Source organism: Spermophilus citellus (assembly GCF_964194105.1).
Source record: "Spermophilus citellus genome assembly, chromosome: 19".
Taxonomy (NCBI): domain Eukaryota; kingdom Metazoa; phylum Chordata; class Mammalia; order Rodentia; family Sciuridae; genus Spermophilus; species Spermophilus citellus.
The window spans coordinates 20,085,388-20,105,348 of record NC_138201.1 but is presented as its reverse complement, the minus strand read 5'-3'; the positions used below and the strand labels follow the sequence as shown (position 1 = coordinate 20,105,348).

Sequence of the window (19,961 nt, the reverse complement as noted above, 5' to 3'; positions counted from 1 at the left end):
TTGTGCAAAAGCCTCACATTCTTTACATCATCAGAATGCTTCTAGTTTACATAAAAATTTAATATTCCTGGGGAAAAACTTGTCAAATTGTTCATCAAATCTCACAATGTTTTCAACATATTTTATCTTCACCAACTGGGGTTAATCCCATGGTTTATGACCAAATCAGTTATAGCAAATGGATGTAACTCTCATCCCTCAATTTGGCAAACAGTGTTAAGTTCATGTTATTGTTGATACATACTCTAGATTTATTTTTGCCACTGCCTGTGTAAAAGAAAATACTCAGCATGTTATTTCTCACTATCTAGCTACTTTTGAAGCATTATGATGTCCTTTACAGATTGAAATTGATAATACTCCAGCTTATACTAATTTTTCTTTTCAGCAGTTTGCCATCAATTTTGTATTGATCATAAAACAGGTATTCCATAGAAGCCTCAAGGTCAAGCCATTGTAGAATGAGCTCATTTATCTATTAAGCTACAATTACAAGGCCCCACAAAATAACTTTAATCATGCTTTGTTTTAATTTTTTTTTAAATTGTGACTCTGAAAGTCACACTGCAGCCAAAGGACTCATTTCTTCTACTGCAGGTGGTCCCTTGAGCCAAGGTTTGTGGAAAGATTTACAAACATAATAACAGAAAATATCAGATCCAGTGATAATGTGGGGCAGAGGTCATGCTTGTGTTTTCCCAGAAGGTGCCTCTCATCCTATTGGGGTACCTGAATGTGCTATCAAACATGGAGGACCTGGAACCGAGGTTCAGATACTGAAGATTGATCCAGAGATGTCAGACCTGACCCCCAGCAGGAAGTGAAAGCTACAAAGGAGGAATAGGATGAAGAAGGCCTAGAGAGACTGAATGTTGAAACTACCATTATGGAGGCAACTGTAGAATCTAACGCTATAGCCTGAACAGATACTTTGACACAAGGAGGAATGAACTCTGCAGCCACAATGTTTGTGGCCATGTTAGCTCTGTTGAGCTGTCCAGTAAATGGGGTCCAGGGAGAAACCAATTGGACATATTTCCAGACCCACCTTTGGTACACCCAGTGGTGTGGACCGGAGAATCCATCCCAGAATTTATGAATGATACTCATGTACTGTGTGGTTTTACAGATAACTCGGATTACACCCAACCCTGTGACTGGATTTAGTTATACTGGTTACAGTGGACAACTATGTATATATTGGTCCCATGATAAGCATGCTGGCTATCTAGGGGTATCTTCTGAAGAAAATACAGCATATCTGGGGTCTAGACCAGCCAATCGTACTGGACCCTGGGACTGTAAGAAATATGTCCAAACAGTTATTAAAATGGGACTTTCTCATAAAAAGCTAGTCATTGTCACAGAACGTCTGCCAATACCTTACTGTCCTAATCATTCTGCAATAGAATTTGGCACCTTTCCTAAATGGATAGACTGTGCAGATGTCTTGCCAGTACAACAAAAAGGTTCTAGAAATAGTGGATATATTTTAGGCTGGTCTCCAAGAATTGACAAAATCAAGCACATAAGGATGGCATGATTCCTGGAGGTTTTGTTGGTAATATCCTAACCTTAAGTGAAGCGGTATCCAAAAAGATGTTTGGTGCTTAATTGCAGCCTCATATTTCCTATATTACACTGTCAACCCTATGCCTGACTTTGTAGGCAGGGGGTGTAAAGAGGGTTCCTGGTATGGCCTGGCGGCTGTGTTCAATCTCCTTATGTTTTAATTACTGGAAATGTGAGAGTTAAAAGAAAGGATGATAAATATCTTGTAGCCTGTAAAAAGTGCAATTTACCTAATTGCATCACTAGATATAACAGAGGGGAAAGGAACATTAATCCTTCACCAGTCTTCCTTCGTCTTACTACCAGTCAACATTTTAGAGCCATGGCATGCTGATGCTGGTGTTGAGGTTTTACAATAGACGCATGCTCAGGTGACCAGACTTAAGTGAGCTCTTGGACTCATAATTCTTGGTTATATTTTTTATAATTTCATTTAATTTAATTTATCACTTCTATGGTTACAGCCTCAGTGGCTATATCTCAGAACATTCAACATGCAAATTTTCTTAATAATTTGGCTCAAAATACTTCCAAAATACTACCTATATGTCTTTGGTTCAAAAAGCCCCCAATAATCATAAATATTGATGAAAATATAGAAACTAAATTGAATGCCTTAGAAACTACTGTCATAAATATTGGTAATGAGCTTTCTGCTCTCAACTTTAAGGAAAGGCTTAAATTCCATCTGACTATGAAGATCTGTGTTACTACAGCCAAATATAAACCTTCCTAATGGGATTGGGGAAAGTTTAAATCATCTAATGGGTATTTGGCATAGCAAATAATAATAGCCTGGATCTTATGGAATTACAACACGACATCCAGGATATTCAAAAAAGCAAAATTGAACTTATGGATCCTACCTCTCAAACTGGAAATACTTCAAGAATGGAATGGCTTTAACCCTGGAAACACGCTGAAACACTCTGCATGGTATATTATTGGAATGAGATGTTTGCTCCTAGTTTTTTTTTGTATTGTGATAATAGGTTGTCACACTATCAGAAAAAAAATCCAGGAACTTGAAATAACAGCTCATCATTTTCTTTTGCAAAGTAAAAAGGGGGAATATGCAGGGTGCCACCCATGAATTACTTGAGGGTCTTCTCTGAGTATGGAGCCATAGAGAATTAGGTCTTACCTTGGGAACTATCCACATCCCCCCAGAGTGCACTAGATTGCCCAAAGCACATGACCATCTTGTAGCTCCGGAGTTGGGCATAACCCATTGGGAACTGCAAAGCCCACCTTCTACCTTACTTGGCAAAGAACATTCTATGGAAAACCTTTGATATTCCCTGATATAAATAAAGCAAACAGGGGCTCCATTTTGCTCTTTTGAGTGTGGAAGCTTCATCGCTAAGATCAGCTAGCCCACCCCATCCCCGCTTTTAAAATTACTTCCTGTATCCTGTGGGTTATTCCCCCGGCTTTACCTTTCTTAGCTTTTAGTTTGCAGCCAGACCATTCCACCAAGAGGAACTCTATTTATACCACCTGCAGTTTTGAATTCATGATCCTCTTGCCTCAGCTTCCCGAGTCACTGAACTACTGTGGTGGGCTCTTGATTGCTATTTTTATATCTTTTTATATTTATTTTTATTCTCATCCTGTCTTTGCCTTGGAATCTAAAGTGAATCTGATGTAGACAGCAGAATAATTTTATTTGGTTCCAGGTCTTATGCCCAAGAGTGTAACACTGGGCTACATTCCCAGCCAATTTTTTTAAGAGAGAGTGAGGGGGGGGGAGAGAGAGAGAGAGAGAGAGAGAGAGAGAGAGAATTTTTAATATTTATTTTTTTAGTTCTCGGCGGACACAACATCTTTGTTTGTATGTGGTGCTGAGGATCGAACCTGGGCCGCACACATGCCAGGCGAGCACGCTACCGCTTGAGCCACATCCCCAGCCCCCCAGCCAATTTTTAATATTATTATATTTTATTTTCAGACACTGTTACACTAAGTTGCTGAAGCCAGCATCTAACTTGTGATACCCTAGCTTCAGTCTCACAAGTAGGTTAGAGACAACATTGCACCACTGTGCCCAGATGATGATGAGTTAGACAGGCTCTCCATAAGTCATCAAATTTGCCCTCAAACTTGCAATCCTCTTACCTCAGCCTCCTGAGTTTCTAGAGTCACAGATGTGTGCTGCATGCCCAACTTGATCAATATGTTTTCGAAAATTGGAACAAATTGGATCTATATGCAGTAATAGTAATGAAAAAAGTAATAGTAATGAACCAAATGCTTCTTCTATGTTGCCACTTGTTTTCTACCTACATGTTTTTGGTTCATCAATTTTTCCATTATTGCCTATTAATGATTCATTTTTATTCTGTACCATTTTTATTTTATTTTCTTCTTTTGGCACATGGTTTAGTTTTTCCTTAGTGATTGGGCTGGGAACTCTAACATCTTAAATTTATGACAATCAGTTTTTATGCATGACAAATTAGTTTCAATAGTATAGGAAATTTTTGCTGAGCTTACAGATTTGTCCCTCAGAATTGGTTTCTATCTTTGTCATAGACTATAACTTCATGCATCGTGTGTCTTCTATGGCTTGGATATCATTTGTCCACAAACAAGCTTAGGTTTTGGATACTTGATCCTCCTTATGGTAGCACTGAGGCAGGGGAACCTTTCAAATGTGCTGTCTGCTGGGTGTTAATTCAGTCATTGGGGACACCACCCTCAGGAGGAATGGACACTAGTCTCTTGGAATGAGTTTTTGAGAAAACGAGTTGTTATGAAAACTCAAGACTGCCCCTCTCTGCTCTGTGGCTTGTGTTGGTCCATATGATTTTCCCTCTTCCACTTGTCCCCACTCTGATGACAGCCACCATGCTGGAACAGAGCAAAGTGGGTTCTCCCCAGAAGCCAAGTGGATGGCATGCCTTTATCTTGGACTCTAAAATTCTGACCTAAATGACTTTTTATTCACAAACTACTCATCCTTAAGTATTTCCTGATAGCAATGAAAAATGGAGTCTTGTAATCATTCAACATCAATGTTTGTTTGGTTCTAAGTGTTATTTTTATGTTGTGTTATTTTTGTGTTCTAAGTGTTACTTTTTCACTCATTTATTCTTAATTGTTTTTAATTTTATTTTTTTAAATACATGACAGTGGAATGCATTGCAATTCTTATTACACATATAGAGTACAATTTTTACACTTATATTTTTAAAACACATAGAAAAGAGTTAGAAACTAAATACTCCATGACACTGGCTATATTTAGCTACCATATTGAGCTACTGAGCTATATCTACCACCATTTCTCATTATTTTATGTTGGCTCAAGGTTCTGTCTTTTTTCATTTCCTTTATCCTTGATGGCTCTATTGGCATTTCTGGAAGAGTTGTTTACTCACTGCAAACCTTTCCTTGTACAAATCTCCCCTTATCTTTTGAAGCAGAGTTTTGCAAGATATAAAATTATTGTTTATAAAAACAAGTTCCATCATGTTGTCCCACTGCCTTCCAGCTTCTTAGATTCTCTAGGGAAACCCACTAATGCTATCTTGTACCTGAACAACTGTTTGTCTCTGACCACTCACGAGATTGCCTCTTGGTATTTGTTTTACAGAAATTGGACTATCATAGTTCCGCTTATCTATGGTATCCCTTTCTGTAAGCTATAGACAATTCCAGAATGAGCAACTCATGAGTTTTAAATTGCAAAGTGTTCTGAGGAGCATGATGAAATCTCACCCCACCCCACCCCAGCCCTCCAGGGGCAGGAGCCTCTGCCTTCTCCAGCAGTTTCCCAGTTGATATACTGTTTTTGGATACCTTCCTGTTAGTTTCTAGTTGCCATCTTTGTTGAGAGACTGACTGTCTTGACAGTGCTCCACTTGTGTAGAAGAGAACATCTCTCCAATTACTCATGCACCACATTCTGTTTGTGCCCATGTTGTATGTTAGCACTTGGAACCTAAGAATAGAAGACACACCTTGACCCTCTCCTAATGGCAAACATGATTTCCCATGAGACTCTGACCCAAGAAGTTGAGATGTGTTTAATAAGTTTAGAACGAACCCCTTTCACAAATAACCCCAAGAAAAAGTGCCAGTGACTAGGAAGTCAATTCTACTTCGTTGTAATGCTAAAATGTCCACCAGGAAGGAAGTTGAACATCGTTTCCATAGTATATGGTTGTATGCCAAAGTGTCCTTTAAGAATGGCTCATGTGTCAACAAGGCAGTCTGGTGTATGCTTAACGCCCAGGGTTGAACTTAATTTCATCTGACAACACAAGGTAACCCCTCCCCCCAGTGCCACTATGATCTGAGGGATGAAGTATCAGTCCCTGGGCATAACGAGGAGCCAGTGGAGGTCCTTGTTCTCTCCAAAAGGAAAATGCTGTGGTCGTCATCCATGGAAGAATTTAAGCCTCATTCTCATACAATATAATGTATGCAGAAGCACATATTTTTCGTGATCCTGGGCTAACATTTTGCAGCCTCTACTTAATACTAGGCTGTGAGAGTTTGAAAGTTTCTTAGAAGGAATTTCAGTGGTCAATTCTGCTCATTATTTATTTAATTATTTTTGGCACCAGGGATTGAACCCAGGGCTGCTTAACCACTGAGCCCCATCCCCAGCCCCCCCTTTTAAAAATATATACTTTATTTAGAGACAGGGTCTCACTGGGTTGCTTACTCCTGATTAAGTTCTGAGGCTGACTTTGAACTCATAATCCTCCTGCCTCCGCCTCCCAAGTTGCTGGGATCATGGGCATGCAATGTTCTGCCTGGCTCAGTTAATTTTCTTTAATGATAAAAATAATGATTGTTTCAATGATTAGGGTTGAAGTCAAGAAGTGAGAGAGAAGTTGTTTTTGATTTGTTTTTTTTTCCCCATCAGTTTAAGCAAGAGCCAGTAAGGGTCCGTACCAGTGCTGAATGAGAAGAGAGTTGCAGAAAAACTTCCATGTGAATGATTGCAAGTAATAGAATAGATAGCTGACCAAGGACAAGGAGTCAAAGCCACTTCAAAGTTCTTGGTGACAAAATGTGAGAACCCAGATTAAAAAAAAATGTTTGTGGGAGGAGAAAAGTGAAGACTGATTTCAGCAGTGGAGATGTCTTGCAGTTTTCATTAATCATAGGTGGGTGACTTGTTCCAGGCCAGCAATCCCCAAAGCATTGCAAAGTGCATCAATTTATGTATACAGTTTGCAGACAGCCTGCTCACCTCCTCCTATAATTTAAATGATCTCTGGGTTACTAGTACAATTTGCTACAGGGCTGGGGCTGGGGTTCAGTGGCAGAGCACTCACCTACCACTTGTGAGGCACTGGGTTTGATCCTCAGCAACACCTGGAAATAAATAAATAGAAAAAAGTTATTCTGTCCATCTACAACTAAAATATTTTTTTAAAAAACTGCTACAAAGTAACCACTATGTAAGTAGCCATTATGCCATTGTCGTTACTTGGGAGAAAATCTGTACATTTACTTGGTACATGAGCAAGTCATGTTCAGATCCTTCCCATCCACCAGGGTTTGAGACCTTGGGTGCAGAATCCATGCATATGGCCACAGGTATGGATGGGCAGATTGTCTAAAAAAGGCTTAGAAATATGTTGTAACAATTCCAATAACATCTGGACCAGAGAGAGAGGCAAGTAGAGGGTCAGAGATGACACCTGGGAAAGCAGGGAGGAGCCATGAGTGGCGAGGTGGCAAAGAGGACAGGCAGAACCTCTGGGGACACAGGGGCATGGACAGATGTTGAGACCTGGAAACACTGAATGCTTGGGGAGGCAGACAGAGAAAAAAGATGTCACCGTTAATAAAATAAAAAATGGGGACAGAATAGATTTAGAAGCTCAGAAAGTTTTGACCTTCAAACTCCTCCTCCATTCCAGAAGATTGCATTCCCCTTTCTGAGCAGAATGCCCAGTGGGGTTATTTGTTTTGTTTTTGTTTTTATGTTTGTTTTAGAAAACTGATAAAATGTTCACTGGTTTTGAAAGATGATTTATGGCCCATGAATAAAAGTTTTCTTGAGTTTCTGGTCACACAATATTGGTCTCTACTTTTTTCCATTTTTGATGAATATCTAACACCTGGCCTACCAGTGGATATTAAATTTTATAAGCCAAAGATTGTATTTTTAAAATGCAAAATTATTAGGGAACTCTATGGGGTGATACATAATTGGTTCTCAAAGATGCAGCTCATCCCTGCCTTGATCGATCGATCGATCTATCTATCTATCTATCTATCTATCTATCTATCTATCTATCATCTATTTTCAGTGCTCGTGGTAGCTCTACCACTCAGCTACATACTGATAGAGACAGGTAGCATGCAGATGTGATTGATGGGATCATGCAGATCAGTGAGTCATTTTATAAACCTGCCCTCTGTGCAGACCCCCACTTTTCTTTTAGAAATGTAATTTACCTAGAGCCCTGCCTGGGTCACGTCCATGTGCTAGATTCCATTCCTCAGCCAACAACCTGTCATTTATGTGAGCAATACAGGTATCTCTACCAGTGAGAACACAAATTACGCTGGTGGGGACAAGTTCTGGGACACTTTCACAGACTGGATTCCAGAACTCAAGAAGATAGGATGATTGCACCTAACCATCAAATATGTAAGAACCATTCCAGACCAGCGTGGGCCAAAGTGACCTAGAGTTGTCCTGGATCTTTGGCATGTCAACTTCCTGTTCCTGTCACTAGTGTGCATCTGCTAAGTACTATTTCAGACACATCCCTCACTCTATCTGGTATTAGTTTATTTAAAGACATAGGGAAGGAAAATAGGGACACTCTCAAGCTGGAGTGCCCTCTCTGATAGTATGTTGTGCCCTATTTTCCTACTGGTCCCAGAAAAGGTCAAATTAGAACTTGTCAGTGCAGAGCAAGGTGACTTGAGAGTTGCATTTATATATTTAGAATATCATCTTAAACTTTTCATAATAAGTTTTTTCTATTGATTTTAAAAAACTAAATGACAGCAGCATGCATTACAATTTTTATTACACATATACAGCACAATTATTCATACCTCTGTTTATATATAAAGTATGTTGACACCAATTTGTGTCTTCATACATGTACTTTGGATAATGATGTCCATCACATTCCATCATCCTTGCTAATCCCCTGCCCCCTCCCTTTCCCTCCCACCCCTCTGCTCTATCTAGAATTCATCTATTCCTCCCATGCTTCCCCTCCATACCTCACTATAGTCAGCCTCCTTATATCAGAGAAAGTATTTGGAATTTGTTGTTTTGGGATTGGCTAACTTCACTTAGTATTATCTTCTCCAGTGCCATCCATTTACCTGCAAATGCCATGATTTTATTCTCTTTTGTTGCTGAGTAAAATTCCATTGTGTATATATAATGCATACTTTTTATCCATGCATCCACTAAAAGGCATCTAGGTTGGCTCCACAGTTTAGCTATTATGAATTGTGCTGCTATAAACATCAATGTGGCTGTGTCCCTGTAGTGTGCTGATTTTACGTCCTTTGGGGTCAAATGGTGGTTCCATTCTCAGATTTCCAAGGAATCTCCATACTGCTTTCCATATTGGCTGCACCAATTTGCACTCCCACCAGAAATGTATGAGTGTACCTTTTCCCCACATCCTCGCCAACACTTATTGTGTTTGTCTTCATAATAGCTGCCATAATAAAGTTTTATTACAGTAAATTCACACACACACACACACACACACACACACACACACACACACTGTTTCCTTTGGTCTCTCTGGACAAGACCATGTGGAGTAGGAACCTACAAATATGATGCAATCCTACTGTCAGTTAAGAATTAGGACTTGGTCCATGGGCAGGCCTCTGGTATCACCCACAGCATCTCCCATAACCTTGAGGAGCAAATCGGGTGTGAGGCCTAGAGATGTCAGAGAAGCCTCACTGTTTCCTCCCTCCATCCTTCTAGTGATTTCTGGGCCAATAAACTTTGCCCTGCTTTGATTATATTTTATGTATTATCTAAAATCATCTCTGGCTTTTTAAAAATTTTTATTTTTAAATCTGATCTTTATTTTTAAAAATAGTTTTTAGTTGGACAGTATACCTTTATTTTATATATTTCTTTCTAATGTGGTGCTGAGGATTGAACCCAGTGCCTCACAGGTGCTAGGCAGATGCTCTGTCACTGAGCCAGAACCCCAGTCCCTTGTTTTTAATTTCAAATTTTGTGGGCATTCCTGCATTCTGGTGATTTATGAACCTTCTCCTTTGAGGTTCAGTGTAACTTTCTTCTTGGTATCCAGCATTTCTGCCCTAACCAGACATGTTCCTCGGTTCTTTATGACCTCAAGTGTTGCTAGAGGAATTATTAAAAGCAAATAGGGCAGTGTTTTCAGGAAGGAAGTCTTAAGAGAATGCTTGTTATTCGATTTCTATTTTTACTTATGTATTTAGCCATGGACTCATATGGTTTTTGTTATTATCCTCAAATGTGGTCCACAAACCAGCAGATTTCAGAAACTTTTCATGTTGACAGTTATTTTCAAATGGTGGCATTCTGATTGAGGCACATTCGACTCAGGGTAAACATTAAGATGCTTTTAAAGTGCTTATGAATTTTCCTGGCTAGAATACTGCAGAGGGTTTTGCCAGTTTTCTCGCCACTCTGCTTATCTCGTTGGTGTTGAAAAACCTCTCAGATGCAAGGAATGCACCCCAGAGGACAGCTCCTGCAGTTGGCCACCCATAGATCCCCACACCCACCGATTCAATTCTCCATCCCCCTTTAATTGGGTGTCAGGTGCTGTTGGATTGTTAATTATTGGGTAAAACCCAGTGTTTTATCCTCAAGAAGCCCAATGTCTAGCTTGTTAGTTTTGTATTTTTGTCATAACAAGACAAAAACCACTGGGTTGGTTTTTCACTTTTCCTTGCCTCTCAAGACAAATCTGAGCTCCATCCAGGGACCTATATCTATTGGCACTGGTAGCTTAGGAAAATTTCCAATTTTCTTTAAGAAAACTAACAGAAGAATAATTTCCCTCATGGGGGATGGAGGGGTTCTGGCCCCAAGGTGTCCCCAGCTCTTTCCTTCTTCTCACCCACATAATCTCCTCATCATGGGCAAGACAACCATGTACTGCTCATCCCTGGAATCCTGGGCATGTGGCTTTACCTTCTCAGTCTTCCTTCTAGAGAAATGTTCCCATTTCATAAATGCAGCAAAACTGCTCCCCCAAATACCTGGGCTGCTATTACTGAGAAGCAAAAGAAAAAATACTGAAGATGGGGTCTGGGGCTGGGGCTCAGCTGATGAGCACTCCGGTAGCACGTGCGAGGCCCTGGGTTCCATCCTCAGCACCACAGAAAAATAAATGGATAGAATAAAGCTATTGGGTCTGACTCCAACTAGAAAAAATATTTTAAAAAAATACTGAAAAGGCAATGTATCTAGCACGTTGGGAAATGCAAATTAAAACTGCATTGAGCTTCTCTTTCACTCCAGTCAGAATGGCAATTATCAAGAATACAGTAACAATAAATTGGTGAGGATGTGGGGGACAGGGAATGCTCACACCTTGTTGGAGAAACTGCACATTGGTGCAACCCCTCTGGAAAGCAGGATGGAGATTCCTCAAGAAACTAGGACTGGAAACACCTTCTGACTCAGTTATCCCACTCCTCAGCATAAAGAGGATAAAATCAGCATACTACAAGGACACAGCGACATCAATATTTATGAGAGAACAACTCACAATAGCTAAGCTATGCAGCCAGCCTAAATGCCCACCAACAGATGAATAGATAAAGAAATTGTGGTGTGTATACATGGTGGAATATTACTCAGCTTTAAAAAAAGGATGACTTCATAACTTTGGCCAGTAAGTGAATGGATCTGGAGATTATCATGCTAAAGTAAAATAAGGCCATCCCCCAAAACCAAAGGTCACATGTTTTCCATGACATGCATTATCTATATCACAAGGAAGGTGGGGGGCAAGAAGAGAAGTTCTGTAGAGGAGACAAAGGGGAGCAACGGGAAGGCATGGGAGATAAGAACAGGAAAGACAGTAGCATGAAGTGACCATAATGTTTCTATTTAATTATATGAAAATACCTAAGTGAATCTACCCATCATGCCCACTCACAAGAATGGGGTCCTAAGGAGAGTAAGGTATATTTTATGTTTGGATAAGTTTACCACAATGATTTCTATGGCCATGTATAACTAAGGAGAAACAATAAAATAGAAAAAGATTTAAAAGTACTGAAAAGGACCATGGGTCCAAATTGATAGCATCCTAGCCAGATCAGAAAATGTCTTTAGGTACATTCCAGAATTTTATAAACCTCTCCCCAATTGGATGCTGCCAAAGGTGTTGGAGCCTGTGGGAAGGTGGAGGTTCAGGGCGCTGCATGGAGTAGAAAGGACTCCCCCCCCCCCGCATTCATCTGCAGGTGCAGAGGTCCCAGGGGGCAGGTAACCTCGAGGCCTCCACTGTTAACTAAGGCAGAGAGAAGCAGGGTGCATTGAGTTTATGGAGTTATTTACCAAATTAGGAAAACCTGGAATTGGCTTTCCTGGACTCCCAATCAAAACCAAATTGTTTTTCCTTAAAGAGAGAGACTCTTGAGCCCCTCTTAAGGAGAAGTCTTCTCTGTATTATGTGACTTTTTGCACCACTGAACTGGTGGGACAAGACCAGAGCTCTCTTTGGAAACACATCGGCTTTGTTTGCATCAAGACAAGCAGGTAGGGTCTGTCTTTTTTGTTCTTTTTTCTAGTCAAGTGCAGAGTATTCAGCTGATACTAAGGATGCACACCTGGGCAGGGGGTCTCTGGTTTTTGGAGGAGGCAGGATCCCATTGCCTGGGATCCAGGGAACTGGTGGGAACCAGGGAGAGCACCCAGGGTGGCCTTGATCTCTGCAAGGATGTTATCCTGTGGCCACCGCAGGTATTTCTCTCAAAAAGAAAGAAAGAAAAAAAAGTGGCATACGCCTGTCATTGCAGCGGCTGGGGAGGCTGAGGCAGGAGGATGGGGAATTCAAAGGCAGCCTCAGTAAAAGCAAGGTGCTAAGCAACTCAGTGAGACCCTGTCTCTAAACTTCAAGCTAGGGCTGGGGAAGGGGCTCAGAGGTCGAGTCCTCTGAATTCAACCCCCAGTGGCCAGAGAGGGAGGGAGCGCGGGTGCAGCTGGGGTTTACCCAGGTCTGTGCTCCTAGGGTCTCTTCTGTGCTGATCTCTTTATTCTGCCTCCAGCTCAATGTGGGCTTCAGATACAGAGTCAGCTCAGGTGCAGGAAAATCAGCTCTCATGCTGCCAAGCGGGTGGGAGCCTCCTCCAAGGAGCCTTCCAGGCCCCTCTTGAGCCTCCACCAGCGCAAGCCATGACTCACTGGGCAGTTCCCAAGGGGTGAAAGGGGACTTCTGCTTGTAGAATTTTGCACAGATAAACAGAGGACAAGTCAGCCTCCCTAGGACGCTCTGGGTGGTCTTATTATAGGAGGAGGCCCAGGTGGTGAAACTTTCAAGAAATGACTTCAATTTCCTAACATCAAAACTCAACAGAACTTAGAATTCTGGTCACCCTGACCCTAACCCAATGCCCAGACCTCAAAAGGAAAAGAAAAAAGAAAAAAGCTCTACCCAACCCTGCCATTCTGGCCTCCTCCTTGCCTGGAGCATATATCACCCCACTGTCACTCAATAAGAAGGCACCCTGTGCTCGGGTTGGGGGGGGGGGAGCAGAGACTGACTGACGCCCTGTCCAATCAGAAGCCCCTGTGCTGAGCGCTGTCCAATCCTGAGCGCAGCCAGCGAGCAGGGGGCGGGCCTCCACGCTTGGGCTGAGATTTATTTCTCCAAGGTCCGGGCTTCTAGGATTCCTGCAGTTGGAATCCAGGCTTTGCTCTGTGCCCGGGATCCCGTGTTGTCCTGCCATGCAGGGACTGAAGCTCCCCAGGGCAGTCTTGGCTGCTGGGCACCAGGAAATGGTGAGTGTGCAGTGGCACCTGGTGCCTGGACAGGGAGGCTCAGGAGGGAGGCGGGGCAGGGAGGCTGTCTGGCCGGACACACTGTGGCAGGAACCCAGTTGGCCAACCGCAATTCCGGGCGCTCTCTGCATCCGCAGGCCTGAGCCCCTCGGGGACAGCGCCCCTCAGTCCCCCTGGCCCCCCATGTGGGGAGCGTGACAGTGGCGGAGACCCCTCGCAGCCTCCCAATCCCTTGGGGGCAGCCTCAGCCCCTGCTCCAGTCCTTATCTGGCAGGTGAGCGCTGCTGCCTGGCATCTTCCCGGGCTGTGATGATTGACAGGTGGGGCCACTAGAAGAATCCACTCTCCTAGCCCAGCGATGGCACACACCTGTCATCCCAGAGGCCGGGGAGCGGGGGAGAGGCTGTTGCAGGAAGATTGCGAGGTCAAGGCCAGCCTTGGCAACTTGGCGAGGCACTTAGAGACCAGCTAGATGAGACCCTGCCTCTAAATAAAATGCAAAATCCTTCAAACACTTTTTTCCTGTAGGAGGGGAGCTGCAGTGTACAGGGACCCTGCTTATTCCTGAGCTAGTTTTGTGGAGTTTATTTGTTTTGTGTTTTGGTAATTAACAGAAGAGTGCTTTACCACTCAGCTCTGACCCCGGAAGTTTTTAGTTTTTATTCTGAGCGCATGTCTAGCTACATTGCTGAGGGTGGCCTGGTTAGAGTTGGATTGATAATGACTTTTCCATTGCAATTAAGTGTATGATTATTACATCCATGTGGGTCTCTGGGTGGACTCTGTTGACGCCATGATTCCTTGATGATAACTGTAACAGTTATTCCAAATTATACCAGGAGCCTGCTATTCTGGTATAATTTTGAAACATCATCCTCCTCTATTTGCTTCTTTGGGGTGCTGGAGTATAATCCAGTACCACGCACATCCTGCCCCCAAGCCCTACCAGTGCTCTGCGCCTCCAGTTCCCACACCTCCCTTCACGTTGGGTTGTCTTGTTCATCCACATCAAATCCTCTGCTGGAGATGGTTGCACTTATCTAGGCCTTTTCAGTGCAATTAACAATAAAAATGAAATTTACATACATGTGGAGTCATCCATGAAATTGCTGCATTGTGATTTTCTTGGTCCTCAAATCAGTGTATTAAGATAATTTTATAACATGCATTAGTGCCTGGTAATGATAGCTCCTGCTTTTGCTCTTAGAGTTCAGAATTCTTGTCTAATTTCATATCAATTTAGCCTTCCAGGAGAATTTTCAAACTTTTTGGTTTGTTCCCTTCTTCAATGAAAAGGAAATCATGGTGAAATTTTGATGGGTGTTGTCATAGATGAACCTGAGGGAAGCTGTCCTCTTTCTAATGAGGAGTCCTATCATTTATTCCCAGGGTGTGTAATTCAGTCTGTTATGTGCTTATCTGAATTTGTATTTTTTTTCAAATTCTGCAGATGTACTATTTAAGTATGCTTATATGTGAAATGTGACATTTATGTGACAGCTATATAAAACTGACATGGTGTTTCATAGTATTTGTCAAACTGTATGCAATATGGCAAACAAAATGTGGCTCATTGCCAGAAATGGTTATTTTCCATAGTTTATTATTTATCTCTTACCAAATGGACATTCTCTGTCACCAGGCCGTGGGTCTCGACTCTGGAGGAGCGTGCTGTGTCCCCATATGAACAGATGCTATAGGGTCCACATCTATTTCTGTGGACCTTCATGATAATCCCCACATGTTCTTCAGCACTGTCTCAATTTGTGTTCATTGTGACTTTATGGTATAGTCCCTCCTTTCTAAAGACGGTGATTGCTTTGTGATGAAGGGACATTTAGATACCTGCTATTTGAAGGGGCTGTTCACGACTCTTGCCTGCGTTTCTCTGTTTCTGTTCTCCTTTCTTCAAAGAGTTTGGTTAAAGGTGAGGCAATTGGTTTCTTTCATCTGTCACTTCTCCTTGTTCTCTTTAATGGAGTCATTTGAGGAGTAGAATTTTTGTTTTCATATATACAATTTATAAATTTAAAAATATTTTTTCTGTAACTTTGAAAAGGACTTTTTTTCCTTCTTTTTTTCTTTTTGTGAAATTGGGGATTGGAACCAGGGTGTCCTATTACTGAACACTATCCTCAGTCCTTTTAAAATTTTTATTTAAAACATTTAATTTTTCTTAATTTTTTAAAATTACTACTGCCTATTTATTTTTAAATTTAGGCAGGGTTTCACTCAGTTGCTAGGGTAAGCTTCACAATTATGATCCCCCTGCCTCAGCCTCCAGACCACTGGATATATCAGGTATGTAGCACCAAATGCATCCTATCTCAGTTTGTTTGTTTGTTTGTTTTCTTTTTTTCTAGATGTTTTTTAGATCATGATTTTTTAATGGTTTTTATTATTCTTTTAAATACACGACAACAGTGGAATGCATTATAATCCTTATTTCACATAGAGCACAATTTTTCATATTTCTGTATATAATGTATGTTCACATCAATTTATGCCATTATACATGTACTTTTTTGCATTACAACTCTTAATACACATATATATCACAATTTTTCATCTCTCTTTGTATATAAGGTATGTTGACACCCAATTCAAGTCTTCATACATGAACTTTGTATAAAGATGTCCATCACATTCCACCATCCTTGCTCATCCCCTGTGCCCTCCCTTTACCTTCTGTCCTATTTACAATTGATCTATTCCTCCCATGCTCCCCCTCCCTAACCCACTATGAGTCAGCCTCCTTATATCAGAGAAAACATTCAGCATTTATTTTTTTTTTTTGGGGGGGATAGGCTGACTTCACCTAGATTTATCTTCTCCAACTCCATCCATTTACATGCAAGTGCCATGATTTTGGTTTTTTTTAATGATGAGTAATATTCCATTGTATATATAAGCCACATTTTTTTTATCTAGTCATCCACTGAAGGGCATCTAGGTTGACTCCACAATTTAGCTATTGTGAATTGTGCTGCTATAAACATTGACCTAGCTGTGTCCTTGTAGTGTGCTGTTTTTGGTATAGTCCGAGAAGAGAAATAGTTGGGTCAAATGGTGGTTCCATTCCCAGATGTTCAAGAAATCTCCATACTGGCTGCACCAATTTGCAGTCCAACCAGCAGTGTATGAGTGTACCTTTTCCCCACATCCTCGCCAACACTTATTGTTGTTTGTCTTCATAATAGCTGCCCTAATGACTGGAGTGAGATGGTATTCTAGAGTGGTTTTAATTTGAATTTCTCTGACTGCTAGAGATGATGAGCATTTTTTCATATAATTGTTGATTGATTGTGTATCCTCGTCTGAGAAGTGTCTGTTCGAGTTTATTGATTGGATTATTTTTTTGTTTGTTTTTTTGGTGTTAAGATGTTTGAGTTCTTTATATACCCTAGAGATTAATGGTCTAACTGATGTGTGATGGGGTAAAGATTTGCTCCCAGAAAGTAGGCTCTCTATTCTATTGTTTTTTTTTAATAAATATCTTTAGTTTAAATTGATCCCATGTGTTGAATCTTGGTTTTAATTCCTGTGCTATAGGAGTGTTATTAAGGAAGTTGTGGCCTAATCCCACATCATGGAGATTAGGGCCTACTTTTTCTTCTATTTGGAGAGTCCCTGGTTTAATTCCTAGACCCTTGATCCATTTTAAGTTAACTTTTATGTATGGTGAGAGAGAGGGATTCAATTTTGTTTTGCTGCCTATCAATTTCCAGTTTTCCCATCACCATTTGTTGAAGATGCTATCTTTTTTACAGTGCATATTTTTAGTGCCTTTGTCTAATATAAGATAATTGTAGTTTTGTGGGTTGGTCTCTGTGTCTTCTATTCTGGGCTATTGGTCTACCAGCCTGTTTTGATGCCAGTACCATGTTGTTTTTGTTACTATGTCTCTGAAATATAGTTTAAGGTCTAGTATAGCAATACCAATTGCCTCACTTTCCCAGCTAAGAATTGCTTTATCTATTCTGAGTCTCTTATTTTTCCAGATGTATTTCATGATTGCTTTTTCTATTTCTATGAGGAATGCCATTGGGATTTTGATCAGAATTGCATTAACTCTGTAGAGTGCTTTGGTAGTATGGTCATTTTGATAATATTAATTCTGTCTATTCAAGATCAAGTTAAATCTTTCCATCTTCTAAGGTCTTTGATTTCTCCTTAGTGTCTCATAGTTTTCATTGTATAGATCCTTCACCTTTTGTTGATTCCCAAGTTTCTTTTTTTATTGAGGATATTGTGAATGGGGTAGTTTTCCTCATTTCTCTCTCAGAGGATTTGTCACTGATATACAGAAATGCCTTTGATTTACGGGTGTTGATTTTATATCCTGCTACTTTGCTGAATTCTACTTCTAGAAGTTTTCTAGTGGAGTTTTTTGAATCTTCTAGGTACAGAAGCATATCATCAGCAAATAGTGCTAGTTTAAGTTCTTCTTTTCCTATACTTATTCGTTTAACTTCTTTCATCTGTCTAATTGCTCTGGCCAGTGTTTCAAGAACTATATTGAATAGAAGTGTGAGAGAGGGCATCCCTGTCTTGTTTGCAATTATAGAGGGAATGTCTTCAGTTTTTCTCCATTTAGAATGATGTTGTCCTGAGACTTAGCATAGAGAGCCTTTAAAATGTTGAGGGAAGTTCCTGTTATCCCTAGTTTTTCTAGGGTTTTGAACATGAAGGGGTGCTGTATTTTGTCAAATGCTTTTTCTGCATGTGTTGAGATGATCATAAGGTTCTTATCTTTAAATCTACTGATGTGATGAATTACATTTATTGATTTCTGTATGTTGAACCAACCTTGCATCCCTGCGATGAATCCCACTTCATCATGATGAACCATATTTTTGGTATGTTTTTGTATTTGATTTGCCAGAATTTTATTCAGAATCTTTGCTTCTGCTTTTTAGAGGTATTGGTCTGAAGTACGCTTTTTTTTCTGTGTTTGTCTGATTTTAGAATGAAGGAGATATTGGCCTTATAGAGTGAGTTTGGAAGTGCTCCCTCTTTTTATATTTCATAGAATAATTTGAGGAGTGTTGGTGTTAGTTCTTCTTTGAAGGTCTTGTATCCATTGAGTCCTGGGATTGATTTATTTATTTATTTTTGGTTGGTAGGCTTTGATGGTGTCTTCTATTTCATTGCTTGAAAATGATCTGTTTAACTTAGTTTGTGTAAGTCACATGATTCTAGACATTTGTTGATGACTTCAATATTTTCTGTTTTATTGCAGTACAAATTTTCAAAATAATTTCTAATTATCTTCTGTATTTCTCTAATGTTCATGGTGATATTTCCTTTTTCATCATGGATTTTAGTAATTGGAGTATTTCTCTCCTTCTCTACAGTAGCATGGATAAGGTTTTATCAAATGTATTTGTTTTTCAAAGAGCCAACTTTTCATTTTGAAAATTAAAAAAAAATTAAAAATATATGGCAGCACAATATATTACAATTCTTATTACACATATTCAGCACAATTTTCATATCTCTGTATATAAAGTAGGTTGACATCAATTCGTGTGTTCATACGTGTACTTTGGATAATGATGTCTATTATATTCCACCATCCTTGGTAATCCCTTTCCCCTCCCTATTCCTCCCACCACTCTGCCCAAAATAGAATTCATCTATTCCTCCCATGATCCCCCTCTCTACCCCACTATGAGTCAGCCTCCTTATATCAGAGAAAACATTCAGCATTTGTTATTTTGAGTTTGGCTAACTTCATTTAGCATTAACTTCTCCAGTGCCATCCATTTACCTGCAAATGCCATGATTTTATTTTCTTTTATTGCTGAGTAATATTCCATTGTGTACAAATGCCATGTTTTCTTTATCCATTCATCCACTGAAGGGCATCTATGTTGGCTCCACAGTTTAACTCTTGTGAATTGTGCTGCTAAAAACATTGTGATTGTGTCCCTGTAGTATGCTGTTTTTAAGTCCTTTAGGTATAGACTGGGGAGTGGGATAGCTGGGTCAAATGGTGGTATCACTACCAGTCACTTTGTCAATTTTTATTTGCTTCTTTTGTTCCAATTTCATTGATCTCAGCCCTGATTTTAATTATTTTCTGTCCTTTACTGCTTTTGGTGTTGATTAATTGTTTTTCCTAGGGCTTTGAGATGTAATTTTAGGTCATTTATTTGCCTTTTTCTTTTTTTAAGGAATGAACTCCATGCAATGAACTTTCCTCTTAGTAATGCCTTCATAGTGTCCCAGAGATTTTGATATGTTGTATCCGTGTCCTCATTCACTTCTAAGAATTTTTAAATCTCTTCTTTGATGTTTTCTGCAACCCATTGTTCATTCACTAGCATATTATTTAGTCTCCAGGTATAGGAGTAGTTTCTATTTTTATCATTGATTTCTAATTTCGTTCCATTATGATCTGATAGAATGCAGC

The 19,961-nt window shown here is 40.3% G+C and overlaps 1 protein-coding gene across 1 annotated transcript in view; it reads left to right on the top strand.

Moving 5' to 3' along the window:
- Positions 1-824, top strand: part of LOC308638620 (zinc finger protein 124-like) — a gene marked incomplete at its 3' end in the record, with an annotated part of 74,602 nt that extends 73,778 nt beyond the window's left edge. Inside the window, exon 5 of the mRNA XM_081276240.1 lies at positions 706-824. Coding sequence (XP_081132366.1) covers positions 706-824 — 119 coding nt within the window. The remainder of the gene's footprint in view (positions 1-705) is intronic.
- Between the last annotated feature and the right edge of the window lie 19,137 nt (positions 825-19,961).